The sequence below is a fragment of the Callorhinus ursinus genome, unplaced genomic scaffold (assembly GCF_003265705.2).
Source record: "Callorhinus ursinus isolate GAN/ISIS: 27379988/994484 unplaced genomic scaffold, GSC_fseal_2.0 scaffold71, whole genome shotgun sequence".
In the NCBI taxonomy this organism is placed as follows: domain Eukaryota; kingdom Metazoa; phylum Chordata; class Mammalia; order Carnivora; family Otariidae; genus Callorhinus; species Callorhinus ursinus.
Genome location: NW_027397133.1, coordinates 741,702 through 754,289, shown reverse-complemented (window position 1 = coordinate 754,289; position 12,588 = coordinate 741,702). Strand labels below are relative to the sequence as shown.

The window sequence follows — 12,588 nt, the reverse complement described above, 5'->3', positions numbered from 1 at the left end:
ATTTCCATAAATCTATATAAATAAATTTATATCTATTCATACAAAGTTTATAAATGAGCAAAACCAGATGATGATAAAACTCAGGAAGGTCACTACACTTGGCAGGGGGCAGTGACTGCAGGGGGACCCCTAGAGGATCTTCTGGGGAGCTTGTCATATCCTACTGCCCTACCTGGGTGCCGGTTACAAGAGTGTCTTCTGTTTAGTGAAAATTCATCAAGTTTATAATGCTTTATACATTAATGCTTTATACATTTATAATGCTATAATACATTATTCTTCACTGAAAAGTTAATTTAAAAAATTGCTAAAAGGACGCCTATCCACAGACGCCTTTGGCTGTTCACCTACCATCCATTTTTCTCTTCTTTGATAACAGAATCTCCCTTTTATTCAGGGAGCAGCCCCTTTCCTCCCGCCTACACTACTCAGGGGACTTTCTGATCTCAATCTCAGAACACGAACCCTGATTGGTGCAAATCAACCATGTGAATCCATTTCCCCTGGCCTGTGATTGGTTTAGGAAAGGACATGTGACCGAATTCTGACCAATAGGTATGAAGGGAATTCTTCTGGGGCTGTTTCTGGAAAAGTGTCATCTTTCTCTAAGATACTCACTACAGTCGTTGATCTTGAGGATGGTGAACCCACACGAAGGAGAACCAAGAGAAGCAGAAAGAAGTGGAACTGGAGACCTGACAGCCCTTGCCTGGAGCTGTCCTTACCTATATTTCTTGGTATGCAAAATCAAAACCTACTTAAGACAGCATGAATTTTCTCTTGTTGCCAAAAGCAGATTGACTAACAGCATCATTTTGGAAAATATACTCAAAATTGCCCCTCAGCTAGCATTCTGCTCTATTCCAGATTTTTCCCTTAATATTCCAACTTTGAACTATCTCCGTTACCTGCAATTATGTCAGTATTATTTGCCCCTGTTTTGCACCACACCACCCATCTTGTACTTGCTTACAGAGAGCAGTCAAAGCTGGGCTAAGTCCACATCTGTCACAGCACACTGGATATTAATCTTAGATTGGTGACCACCAAGAAGAAGAGATGAATCATTGGTGAGGTCAATGGCCCCAAACCTGGCACCCCAACCTTTGTAGAATGTCCCCCCAAATTGTTGTGAGGAGTTGTAAATGGCTGAGCGCAAGGGAGATAATTATGATGAGTATCAATATATCAATCTGTCTACCCAACAGCCAGTTCTCACCCCCTTTTCCTTCTGGACAGAGACTGCACCCCACAATAGAGACGAAAAATGCCAGAAAACAATTTTTCCGGCTTCTCTTGCAGCAACGGGCATTAGGACTCTCTCCCACTGAGACCCAAAGAGAAGTCTGCAGAGGTGTGTGTGTGTGTATGTGTGTGTGTGTGTGTGTGTGTGTGTGTGTGAGAGAGAGAGAGAGAGAAAGAGGGAGGGAGGGAGAGATGGGGGTTAGGGAGGGATCCTGGAGAAGAACTTTCTTTCCTTATAAAGAGAGCTCTGCTAGGAGAAGGTCTCCTTCCTGACTTTTGTCACAGTTGTGTGAGGCTGTGATGGCTGAAACTGTGGCAGCCATTTTATACCCAAGAGGTTACAAGCTTGAAGAAAAAAATCGGACATATTTTCTTACCCTTGCTAAAATGTAAGCTGAAGGAAGGCAGAGATTTTTTAAAAAATCTGTTTTGTGAATTACCCTATCCCAAGTGACTAGACTATTACCTGGCTTAGTATATCATCATTGAGTACATGAATGAATGTGAGGATGTTAGAGAAGAAAGATGGAAAGAACCTGGACCCCCAGTGACGTCACTTAAGACATCACACTGACCATGTAACTGTCCTTGCCTTGAGTTTCTTGTTATGTGAAATACTAAATGTCCTTATTATGTAAGTCACTTTTAATCCGGTGTTTTGTTACCGATAAAATTCCCTAACGTAATTCCTTTCCTAGAATGTTCCATTTCTGGGGCACCTGCCTGGCTCAGTCAGTAGAGCATGTGATTCTTGATCTCAGAGTTGTCACTTCAAACCCCACCTTGGGCCTAGAGCTTACTTAAAAAGAAAACGTTCCATTTCCAAGATATTCCCTGGAGTGACTTTCTGTGTCCACTCCTGACCACCGGGAGTATGTATCTCGGGGGTTGAATCCACAGGTGAAGATCTTTACGTTGCAATCCTCTCATTTTATGGATGGAAAAACTGAGGTCCAGAAAGAACTGTTTTAAGAGTTTGCTCAGGCCTGTTTCATTGACTTCCATGCCCACAGCCTTCTTAGGGGCACTGCCCTGCCCGCTGCAACTGGTGAAGGGACGATGGGGGGATTCAGGGTGTACTATGTGGCCCCGCCTTCCTTGGCCACAGCTGATTGGACCCAGAGTCGGCACCTGACCCATAGGCAGCCAATCAGGACTGAAGAAACGCCAGTAACTGGAGCTAGTTATCAGGGGCGTGCTATTGTAGGCCACATGCCCCCCAAATCTGAGGAGGAAATAGAGGATGCCCCTTGGAGAAAATGAGAAGAGGGAGACGTGAAAGGTCACTGCAGGAAAGAGAGCGAGAGGGATTCCACAGGCAGCTAGCTGCTTCTGGGCTGACATCTGACCATCCCAAGTCTTGGATATTCTTTTGATAACCGACTTCCCTTTTCTCCTCTGGCCAATAAGCAGCCCCTTTGCGTCCTCCACCAACAGGCGAATGATCTTCTTACACAGAAATCAGATCATGTGGCGGCGCCTGGGTGGCTCAGTCGGTTGAGCATCTGCCTTTGGCTCAGGTCATGATCCCGGGGTCCTGGAATCGAGCCCCGCGTCGGGCTCCCTGCTCAGCGGAGAGCCTGCTTCTCCCTCTCCCTCTGCCTGCCGCTCTACCTACTTGGGCTCTATCTTTCTGTCAAATAAATAAAAACCTTAAAAAAAAAAAAAAAGCAGGTCATATTGCCATCTGGCTTAAAAAACTCCAATGGCTTCCCAATCTCTTAGGGAAAACCATGAGGTTCCAGGTACATTGGTCTTCTTTCTGTTCCTGGGAAATGCCCAACCTGTCCCCATATCAGAGCCTTTGCCCTGTACTTCTGTCTGGAACACTGAGCCCCCAGATATCCACTGGGCTAGCCACTTGTCATTCTGTAGGACTCAGCTCAAATGCCACTTCCTCCCAGAGGCCCTTGATGTTAGTTTCTGATGAAACAAATTATCACATTTGGTATCTTAAAATAACATCAGTTTACTCTTATTGTTCTGGAGGACGGAAGTCCCAAATGTTGCCACACTGGGCTAAAATAAAGACATAGACATGCAGGGCTGAATTCCTTCTGGAGGCTCGGAAGGAGAATCCATTCCTGTGCCTTTTCCGGCTCCTGGAGACCACCTACATTCCTAGGTTTATGGACCCTTCCTTCATCTTCAGAACCAGCTTAGCAGCATCTTCCAATCTCTCTCTCATTCCCACTGCCCCTCCCCCAAACTCTTTCTCTCTTTTCTTTCTTTCTTTCTCTCTTTCTTTCTTTCTTTCTTTCTTTCTTTCTTTCTTTCTTTCTTTCTTTCTTTCTTCTTTCTTTCTTTCTCTTTCTTTCTCTTTCTCTCTCTCTCTCTTCCTTCCTTCCTTTCTTTGTTTCTTTAAGATTTTATTCATTTATTTGAGAGAGAGAGACAGAGAGAGCAACAGAGATCACGAGCAGGGAGGAGAGAGATCATGACCTGAGTGGAAGGCAGACATTTAACCAACTGAGCCACCCAGGTGCCCCCTCACCCCAACTCCTTCTTATAAGGACCCTTAGGATTACAATGGTTTCACCCAGAAAATCCAGGATCATCTCACCACCGCAAGATCCTTAATCACAACCGTGAGGTCTCATTGCCATATAAACCCACATATTCCCAGGTTCCAGGGATTAGGCTGTGGACATCTTGGAGGTGCGGGTGAGGCATTATACCACCCTCCCACACCCTCCTTGACTATCTGATATAAATAGGTCCACTCCCCACAACAGTCCTCTTTCCTCCTGCTCTGTGCTCATTTTATTCATATCATAGGTAATGTATCCATCTACCTCTTTACTGTCTGCCTTCCCCTAGGAGAACGGGAGCCTTGTGAGGCAGGAAATTGTTCTTTTTTGCCTGTTGTAGTATCTCAGCATCTGAAAACTTCCTGGCACAAAATACTCACTCGATCAATATTTGTGAAGAAAATGTAAAGCAGGGGCACCTAGGTGGTTCAGTCGTTAAGCGTCTGCCTTTGGCTCAGGTCATGATCTCAGGACCCCGGGATCGAGCCCCGCATCGGGCTCCCTGCTCTGCAGGAAGCCTGCTTCTCCCTCTCCCCCTGCTTGTGTTCCCTCTCTCGCTGTCTCTCTCTCTCTCAAAAAATAAATAAAATCTTAAAAAAAAAAAGAAAGAAAAAAAGAAAGAAAATGCAAAGCAGCTTGAGTGGATCTCTGTCTCTTGCAAGTGAAATACCCCCAAAGAGCAAACACAATGGTGCAGAGGGGAGAAGTGACTTGCTCCTGGCTGCCTAGTCATTCAGTGAGTGGGGGACATCACATACGGAGCTCACTTCTCCTCAGATGCTTTATTTCTGGGACCAAATTTGGGTCATAGCTGCAGAACGAGGACAGTCTCTGGGCCTGAGGAAGGAAGCATGGGGGAGACTGAGGTGCAGCCCTCACCTTGGTCATTCTGGGAAACTCTCTCTAGGACCTGACTGGAAAGATAGGGTCAGCCCAGGGCTGGGAAGGGGGACCGTGATTCCAGGAGACTTGGGGAGGGGCTGGAGAGATTAACAACCCCAACATCCTCAGGAAGGAACAGGGGTGTGGAAAGAGTGTCACGGTTCCTGCCGGAGTGAGGACAGCAGAGGGTGGGGCACACCAGAATGCCAGGTCCTGGGATGCCTCACGAGTTGGACTGGATGGTGTCCTTGATCCACTTAGTGAATTGGCAGAGGTTGGTGTAGACGCCAGGTCTGTTGGGCTGGGCACAGGGAAAGTCTCCCCAGGACACGAGGCCCTGTAGGGAGCCATTGCAGATCACAGGCCCCCCGGAATCACCCTGTGGAGGAGAAAGGAGCTCAGAGAGGCAGAGATGTGGGGAGGTGGAGGGAGGGAGACACACAGGTGAAGAAAGGCCAGGGAGGCAAGAGATAGAGACACAGAGGTGAAAAAGTAGAGGGGTGAAGAGACACAAAGAGAGGGAGACAGAGATAAGACACACACAGAGAGAGGAAATGTTAACATTTCCCTGTAAGTCCCACTTTTAGAAGTTCCATTTGTCCTCTCCACCCAACGCCACCTCTTCCGTGTGTCTCCCTCACTGGGTCTCTCTGTCCCCATTTGTCTTTCTCTATTCCAACCTTCGAGCACTGTATTTCTCCTACTGAGCACACTTGACATGGCTTCCTTTCCCTTCCTCATTCTTGGCCGGCCCTCGGCACCAATCCATCTTGTACTTACACCTCACCTTTGCAGAGAGGCAGCTCTCTGGTCCCTGAAGGATGAGGCTTTCTCATCCTGGGCACCACTGACACTGGGGCTAGATCATTCCTCGTTGTGGCGGCCGTCCTGTGCATTGTAAGATGCTCAGCAGCATCCTTGACCTCTATGCATTAGATGCCAGTCACGGCCTTCCTCCCCCAGGCATAATTGTGATAACAAAAACTATTGCCAGGTATTGTCATATGTCCCCCGGGGGTGGGGGGGGCAGGTTGAGGACTCCTTCCTTGGGTTGTCCGTCCTTAACTCCCCAAACTCCTGCAGCTACTCTCCTATAATAATACCACTCTTTACCATCATTTCTTATGTATGTTTATGCAAGATACTAGTATCAGTTATAAAGAAATCCAGAGCCCAACTTCTTTCTGTGTTAGCAGACTCTATTTCAAGGCAAAAGAGCCTGCCTGGGTGCACCTCTAAATTTCAACTGTCTTGCGACTTAATTTTTCTCATTATATTTTGTTTAATATCCCTGCAGTTTCCTTTGAGAGGCAGTTAGTTAACTGCCCTGAGCTTGGCTCCTCGTCTGTAAAATAGAGCTATAGTAATAGTGGCTAAGTGAGTTAATGAGCCAGTGTATGTGAACCACATAAAGCAGGGCCCCGCGTTATTATTATTATAGTATTAGTGTTGTTATTACGTTTTGCTCTGAGTGGCCACACCCTGACCACATGCTGGTATGAAAAGCTAATTGAGGTCTGCAAAATGAAAAACAAGGTGCTAAACTTGGTTCCAGAAAAGCTAAATGGTTTTAAATGCTGACATTTGAGGGGCGCCTGTCTGGCTCAGTTGGTGGACCGCCCAACTCTTGATCTCAAGGTCGAGTTTGAGCCCCAGGTGGGCTCGAATAAAATAAAAATCTTTTGGGGGCACCTGGGTGGCTCAGTCATTAAGCGTCTGCCTTCGGCTCAGGTCATGATCCCAGGGTCCTGGGATGGAGCCCGGCATCGGGCTTCCTGCTCAGCGGGGAGCCTGCTTCTCCCTCTCCCACTCCCCCTGCTTGTGCTCTCTGTCTCGCTGTGTCTCTCTCCCTGTCAAATAAATAAAAATAAAATCTTTAAAAAAATAAAAATAAATTAAAATCTTTTTAAAGAATGCCGACATTCAAATTAGACGTGCTTTCTTCTGATACAAATCCCTCTGCCCATTTCTCTATCCAGATGTTCGTGTTTCCATATCGGGTGGGGACAAAGATGACATTGGGAAGTTGCTACAATCCTCTAGGTTTATAAAATTCGGGGGGGAGGAACTCTTTGCCAGCCATCGGAATGGGACAGGAGTGCCGTCTGAGGCCATAGCTTCCTTAGTAATTGCCAATATTACTGAAGTGTTCGTCCTGCCAGCAGAGAGCACCCTAATTTACATTGTTCTAGAACACTTGAGGGCCTGAATACAGGGGAAGGTCCTGATCCCTGCAACAGTTTACTTTTAATTTGTCATCCTCAACAGATAGAGCTTCCATGAGGACACAGAGAAGCTCTGTGTTGGGAATCAAGGAATATTTGTTGAACATTGGTCCCCACCCATCTCTCCAGGCTCAACTCTTACTGCGTCCACCCCCGCCAACTCAGTTCCCCAAACATTCTGGCTTTTTCTGTCCTTTGAGCCAGCCAAACTCCTCCCTGCTGCAGGGCCTTTGCACATGCTTTTCCTTCCCTTAACCTTTGCAAGGCTGGCTCCTTTATGTCATTCAGTCTCTACCCGCCTCTACCCTCTACCCACCTCCCAACCACCCTTTTGAATATTGCCCCTCATCACTCACTATCATAAAACTATGTTTTATTCTCTGCATAGTTTTTATCAGTCTCTGAAATTACCCTATTTATGCATTTTCTTGACCATTGGGGTTTTTTAAATAATTTTATTTTTTATTTTATTTTAAGTAATCTCTATACCCAATGTGGGGCTTGAACTCACAACCCTGAGATCAAGAATCGCCTGCTCTTCCAACTGAGCCAGCCAGGCACCCCAACCATTAGGGTTTTTTACCTTTTTGCCCCTCCAGCCATTCCAACAAACTTGCAGTCAAGCCTCTTTATTAAACATTCTCTTTTTTTCAAATACCTGGCAAAGGTTTTTGTTTTCCTTCCTCAAGACAGTTTACTAGCATTTGTCAGAAGACTTTTATACTATAAATTTTGTGGGGACAAGATACTTAACTGCCATCTGCCTGAAATTTGCTAAAATAGACAACACTGTGATATCTATTCCATGAAGATTGCCCCCTTAGCAGTGATATCTGTATACAGTGCACAACCTGCCCAACCATATAAAGCAGACTTGATCTCTCCCCCTAGACCAGTGCTGTCTAATATGGTAGCCACTAGTCACATGGGGCTGTAGAGTGCTTGAAACATGGCTAGCCCAAACTGAGATATGCTGTCGTGTGATGCACATTGGATCTCACAGACTTACTATTAAAAAAAAGGAATGTAACATATCTCATTTATAATTGTTTTATATTAACTACATTTTGAAATCATGCTACTTGGGATACATGGGGTTAAATAGAATTTATTATTAAGATAGTGAACTTTACCTGCTTCTTTTTCACTTTTTAAAATGTAGCTACTAGAAAATTTAAAATGACATGTATGACTCACATTATATTTCTATTGGACAGGGCTGGGTTCCCAGCACTTAGCAAGGTTTCAGATTACACAGTTGGCACTCAGGGTGTCTCTGCTGCATGAATGTAGAAGTCTTGAGCCTTACCTGGCAGGAATCTCTGCCCGCCTCATCACCAGCGCAGAACATAGTGGAATCTATCTGTCCTGGATAAGCCTCTTTACACCTGTTGGTACTTAGCACAGTGATGTTCAAGCACTGGAGGACCTTGGGGAATTTAACTGTCAGAAACACACACAAGCAGGGCCACTGTGAGCAACGGAGAAAGATGGGGAGGGGCAGTGCTCAGAGGCAGAGAGGGGGAGAAGGCAGACATGGGTGGGCATCAAGAGGGACCTAGATGCTCACCTTGGGGGCTGCTGGTTGTTCCCCAGCCAGAAACCAAGCAGCTGGTCCCAGCAGTGGGACAGTGGGAGGAGATGTTGATGGGCTTAACAGCCTGAGTCTGACGGATTCTTCTGTTCAGTTTGATGAGCATGAGGTCGTTGGAGTGGCCAGGATGGGAATAGCCAGGATGTGGGATAGATTTGATCCCTTTGAACAACTGCTGCCCAGTTTCATAAACGGGCGACAAGGAATGGTGGCCAAGACGAATTCTGTAAAATCTAAAGAAGATGGTGCAGATTACTAGCAACCCTGATCCCTATGCCCATATCCAGTGCTGAGCACACCCCAAATCTAGTCCCAACCCCGTCCTCACCCCATCCCATCCCCAACCCGAATCCTTTCCCCACACATAAACCACCACCTCTGCATTCCCAACCCTGATCTAACCACCCCAACCTCAAACCCAACCCTCCACCCCCCCAATAACTCTAATCCCAACCCCATCCTCAATGCTACATCCATTCCCACCCCAGCCCTAACCCATCCCCATGTACCTCCACCCATCTCCAATTCTCCTAATGGCATCTCTGTTCCAGACCATCAGCATACTCATGCCCAGCCCCAAATCCAACCCATTTACATCCCTGACCCTAGCCCTAATTCTTCGCCCACCCTCAAACCACCAACACGTGCATTCCCAACTCCAAATCCAGCCATCTCCAGTACCATTCGTAAAGCTAAGCCCAACCCCATCTTCAAGCCCACAGCTATTTCCAATCCCAATACCATTTTCATCTCTACCCTACCCCATCCCAAACTCTAGAGCCAGTCTGAATCACAACTCCGTTCCAAACCACTCAACATATGCACTCCTCACCCCAAATCCACCACATCTCTAACTCCCACCCCCTACCACAATCTTCTCCCCAGCCTAACCCCGCTCTCCACCCCAACTCCATCCTTGATCCCATCCCAACTGTACCCCTTTCTCATTCGCGCCGCACACTCACCTCCATGCCCCTCCCGCTCGCCCCTGCCCTGCCCAGCCCTGCTCAGCCTTGCTCTTGGAGCCCCACTCACGGCTTCCGGCAGTGGGCCGCTGTGAGCAGCCACTGCGGATTCACCAGCACGGCCCCACAGTAGAGTTGGCTGGCCGGCAGCAACAGCGCACCCTGCCACGGCTGGGCGTGCATCTCGCAGTCGGTCCCATTCACAATGCGGCTGCTGCTGCTTCCTTCGTCTGCCCTGGTGTCCTCCTGGGCCCCAGCTCCAGTGTCCCGGGTGCTTCCAGAGGACCCAGTGTCGGAGGGGTTGTTGCAGGAGGTAACATCATTTGCAAGAACAGACTCTGGGGGCCGAAAACGGGAGGGGCTTGGGATAGGGGCGGAGCTTGGGCTCAGCGGGTGGGTCTTAGATCCAAGAGGTGGGACCCTCCAGAGGTCGTCTCACCCCCGAAAGACTCTTATATTGAGGAGGGGATCGGGCTCAGGGCTTCAGGGGCGGAGCCTGGAGTCTAAGGGTGAAACCTGGAAGAGGGGCAAGGCTTAGAACTCAAGGACAGAGTCCAGGATCAGGTGGTTTACTGGACTCTGCACCTCAAGGTTCCTGGGAGTGGCTAGAGCTCAGTGGGCGGGGCCAAGGCAGGTAAAATTGTACATTCCCAGGGGCGGAGCCAAGGTTCAGGGGGCGGAACCTGGGAATGGGCCGGTGACCAGGGCCTTAGTGGTGGGACCTCGGCTCAAGAAGTGGGGTCAGGCCTCAGCGAATGAGGTCAGGGCTGGAGGGGGCAGTTTGAGAGGCCAGGGTCACGTGGGGAGATCGAGTCTATAAAGAGCCCAGACTTCGGGCAGGGAGGTAGGGGCTGGGTTCTAGGAGCTGCCTACAGGACCGGAAGTGGACCGTGGCCAAAACGGGGAGAGCCATCGAGGTGGGGCCTGGCTTGCGGGGCTGGGGGGTGCACAGCCCAAGGGGACCCTGACTGTGGATAAAATCTGGAGTAGCAGTGCAGCGGAGGAAAGGGGGGCAGAGTTAGAGCCTCTGGGCGGAGGAAGAGTTGGGGGAACAGCACCAGGAAAGTGCTCAGCTAGAGGGGCCCGATGGCGACAGGAAACAAGGTTCATTTTGAATTCTCAAACACGAACGTTCACCTCCTGAATCCTCCTGGCAATACCCTCCCCCCTACAGCCAGACAGAGATACCCACTCCATCGCCCGCCCCCCATAATCTGTGTACTTGTTCATATTCTTGCTGATGACCCACAGACGCCAAGTGCCTGGCGCACACACTCTAGGAAACACGCACACAACTGCTGTCACAGATAAGCACACACACAGTTGCATGAGAGGCACACCGTCTCCACCGGGGTAGCTACGGGCGCGGCTCCGGCTCACGGTGCACACACTTTCCAGGCAAGCGCACTAGGCAGCAGCCTCACAAGATCTCGCGCACCCATGCAGTGTCTCAGGGACGTGTGTGCATCTATGTGGAGACCAGCACAGGCTCTTCCGCACACGGGCACGTTGGCATGGTGACAACAGTACCCTCAGTAAGCCCAGCAGGGCACAGTGCAAGTGACCTAGCATCATCCATCTTCACACACCCACCACCTCATAGTGACAGACACTTCAGCACACCCAATCCCTTAAGGCAGGGATGGAAACTCCACCCACGCAGTTGCCCCATCACACAGACAGTCCCCTATAAACATGCAGTCACAATCACCCCGACATAGAACCTCAAGCGATCACACAGCCCAGATAGAGCCACACATAGTCCTGCACTCAGCGGCAATCACGCAGCCCCAAACCGTTCCTTACCGGCAAGCACCTGGCTGCGCGTTTTCACCATAACAAGCACTTTTGTTACAAGAACTCCAGATACCCTCAGTCGCACAGAGCCACACACATAGTGTGCATACAATTACTTGCACAGACATTGAGTCACACACGATCCTAAACGCACACACGCCTAGTCACACAATCACACACACAGGCTCCAAGCGAGTGCACCAGTTACAAGCAGTCACTTGATCTGGGGAAAGGCACCCCCCCAAAACACACACAGTGACAGGCACACAGCCGCACACAATCGCCCAAACATGAATACGGACTCAGACTCACAGCCACCCAGTCCTAGAGCCATACCCCACCACACAGAGGGCCCCTGGGACAAACACTCCAATGTCACTCAGAGAGTCACCCACAGCCCCACCCACAGTTAGCTGACAGGTGCACAACAGGGGTTCTGGTTACCTGTCACCCCCAGAATCAGGGCTGTGATCAGGGCACCGACCATCCACATCCAGGAGTGTCCTGCTGGAGCCATGGCCACTGCACCTTGTGGGGAGGACAAAGGGCAGGGACAAAATCCCGGGTGATTCTGGGAGCCCTTACCCTACCTCCCTTCCTTCTTTGCCCCATTTCCCAGGGCAGAAAGGAACCACAAGGACATTGCCCCCCAACCCGGAGCCTACAGACTTCAGAGGAGCAGACACCCGGCCCCCTCCAGTTGTGCAAAGAGGGAGGATAAAGAGAGAGCAGCGGTGCATCCAAGACCAGAGCCAGACGCAGACACCTCTCCCTCCCCCGGTTCTCTTCCCCGGGCCTCACCTGCCGAATCCCCCAGGTAGGGTGTGGGGAACCCACTCCCAGCTCAGCGACAGACTTCTCAGGCTTGTGCCGTCCTGCAGCCACCTCCTCCTCGGCTCTGGGCACTCAGCCTGAGTTATAACCACCCACTGATCCCCGGGGCGCATTCCCAGGTAGTGAGGCGCCCTGCCAGGCCTCAGCAATCACTCCTCCTGCTTCCCCCCACCTCCACCCCCAGAGCACCCCCCACCCAGTCCCAAAGGCCACTCCCTACTTCCCTGGCAGGAGGGAGGGTTGGAAGGGATCTCCGCAGGACTGGCCCATCCTGCCCTGAACCCCTTTCCCCCCAGCCTCAAGCTCATGCTTCTCACCAGTTCTGGGGGGGGTCTTCTTGGTGCCTGGATTTTTCTTTATTTTCTGTGTTCTTCACTCTTTCTGCCTCTCTCCGTCCCACCTTATCATCTTCCCATCTTTTTTTTTAAGCTTAATTTATTTTTTTATTTGAGAGAGAGAGAGAGAGAAAGAGAGAGAGAAAGAGACAACAAGAGAGGGAACACAAGCAGGGGGAG

General features: G+C 49.5%; 1 protein-coding gene across 3 annotated transcripts in view; it reads right to left on the bottom strand.

Moving 5' to 3' along the window:
• Positions 1-4,531: 4,531 nt before the first annotated feature.
• KLK5 (kallikrein related peptidase 5) overlaps positions 4,532-12,588 on the bottom strand; it is a 12,569-nt gene continuing 4,512 nt past the window's right edge. For 2 of the 3 annotated variants that reach the window (XM_073886464.1, XM_025849952.2), the window contains 5 exons: positions 11,684-11,767; positions 9,513-9,780; positions 8,454-8,710; positions 8,193-8,326; positions 4,532-5,037 (listed from right to left, as the gene is read on the bottom strand). In XM_073886464.1, coding sequence (XP_073742565.1) covers positions 4,882-5,037; positions 8,193-8,326; positions 8,454-8,710; positions 9,513-9,780; positions 11,684-11,756 — 888 coding nt within the window. In that variant the 5' untranslated portion in view covers positions 11,757-11,767 and the 3' untranslated portion in view covers positions 4,532-4,881. Of the gene's footprint in view, positions 5,038-8,192; positions 8,327-8,453; positions 8,711-9,512; positions 9,781-11,683; positions 11,768-12,040; positions 12,069-12,588 lie in introns of those variants that run through there. The other variant, XM_073886465.1, reaches the window with a different exon arrangement.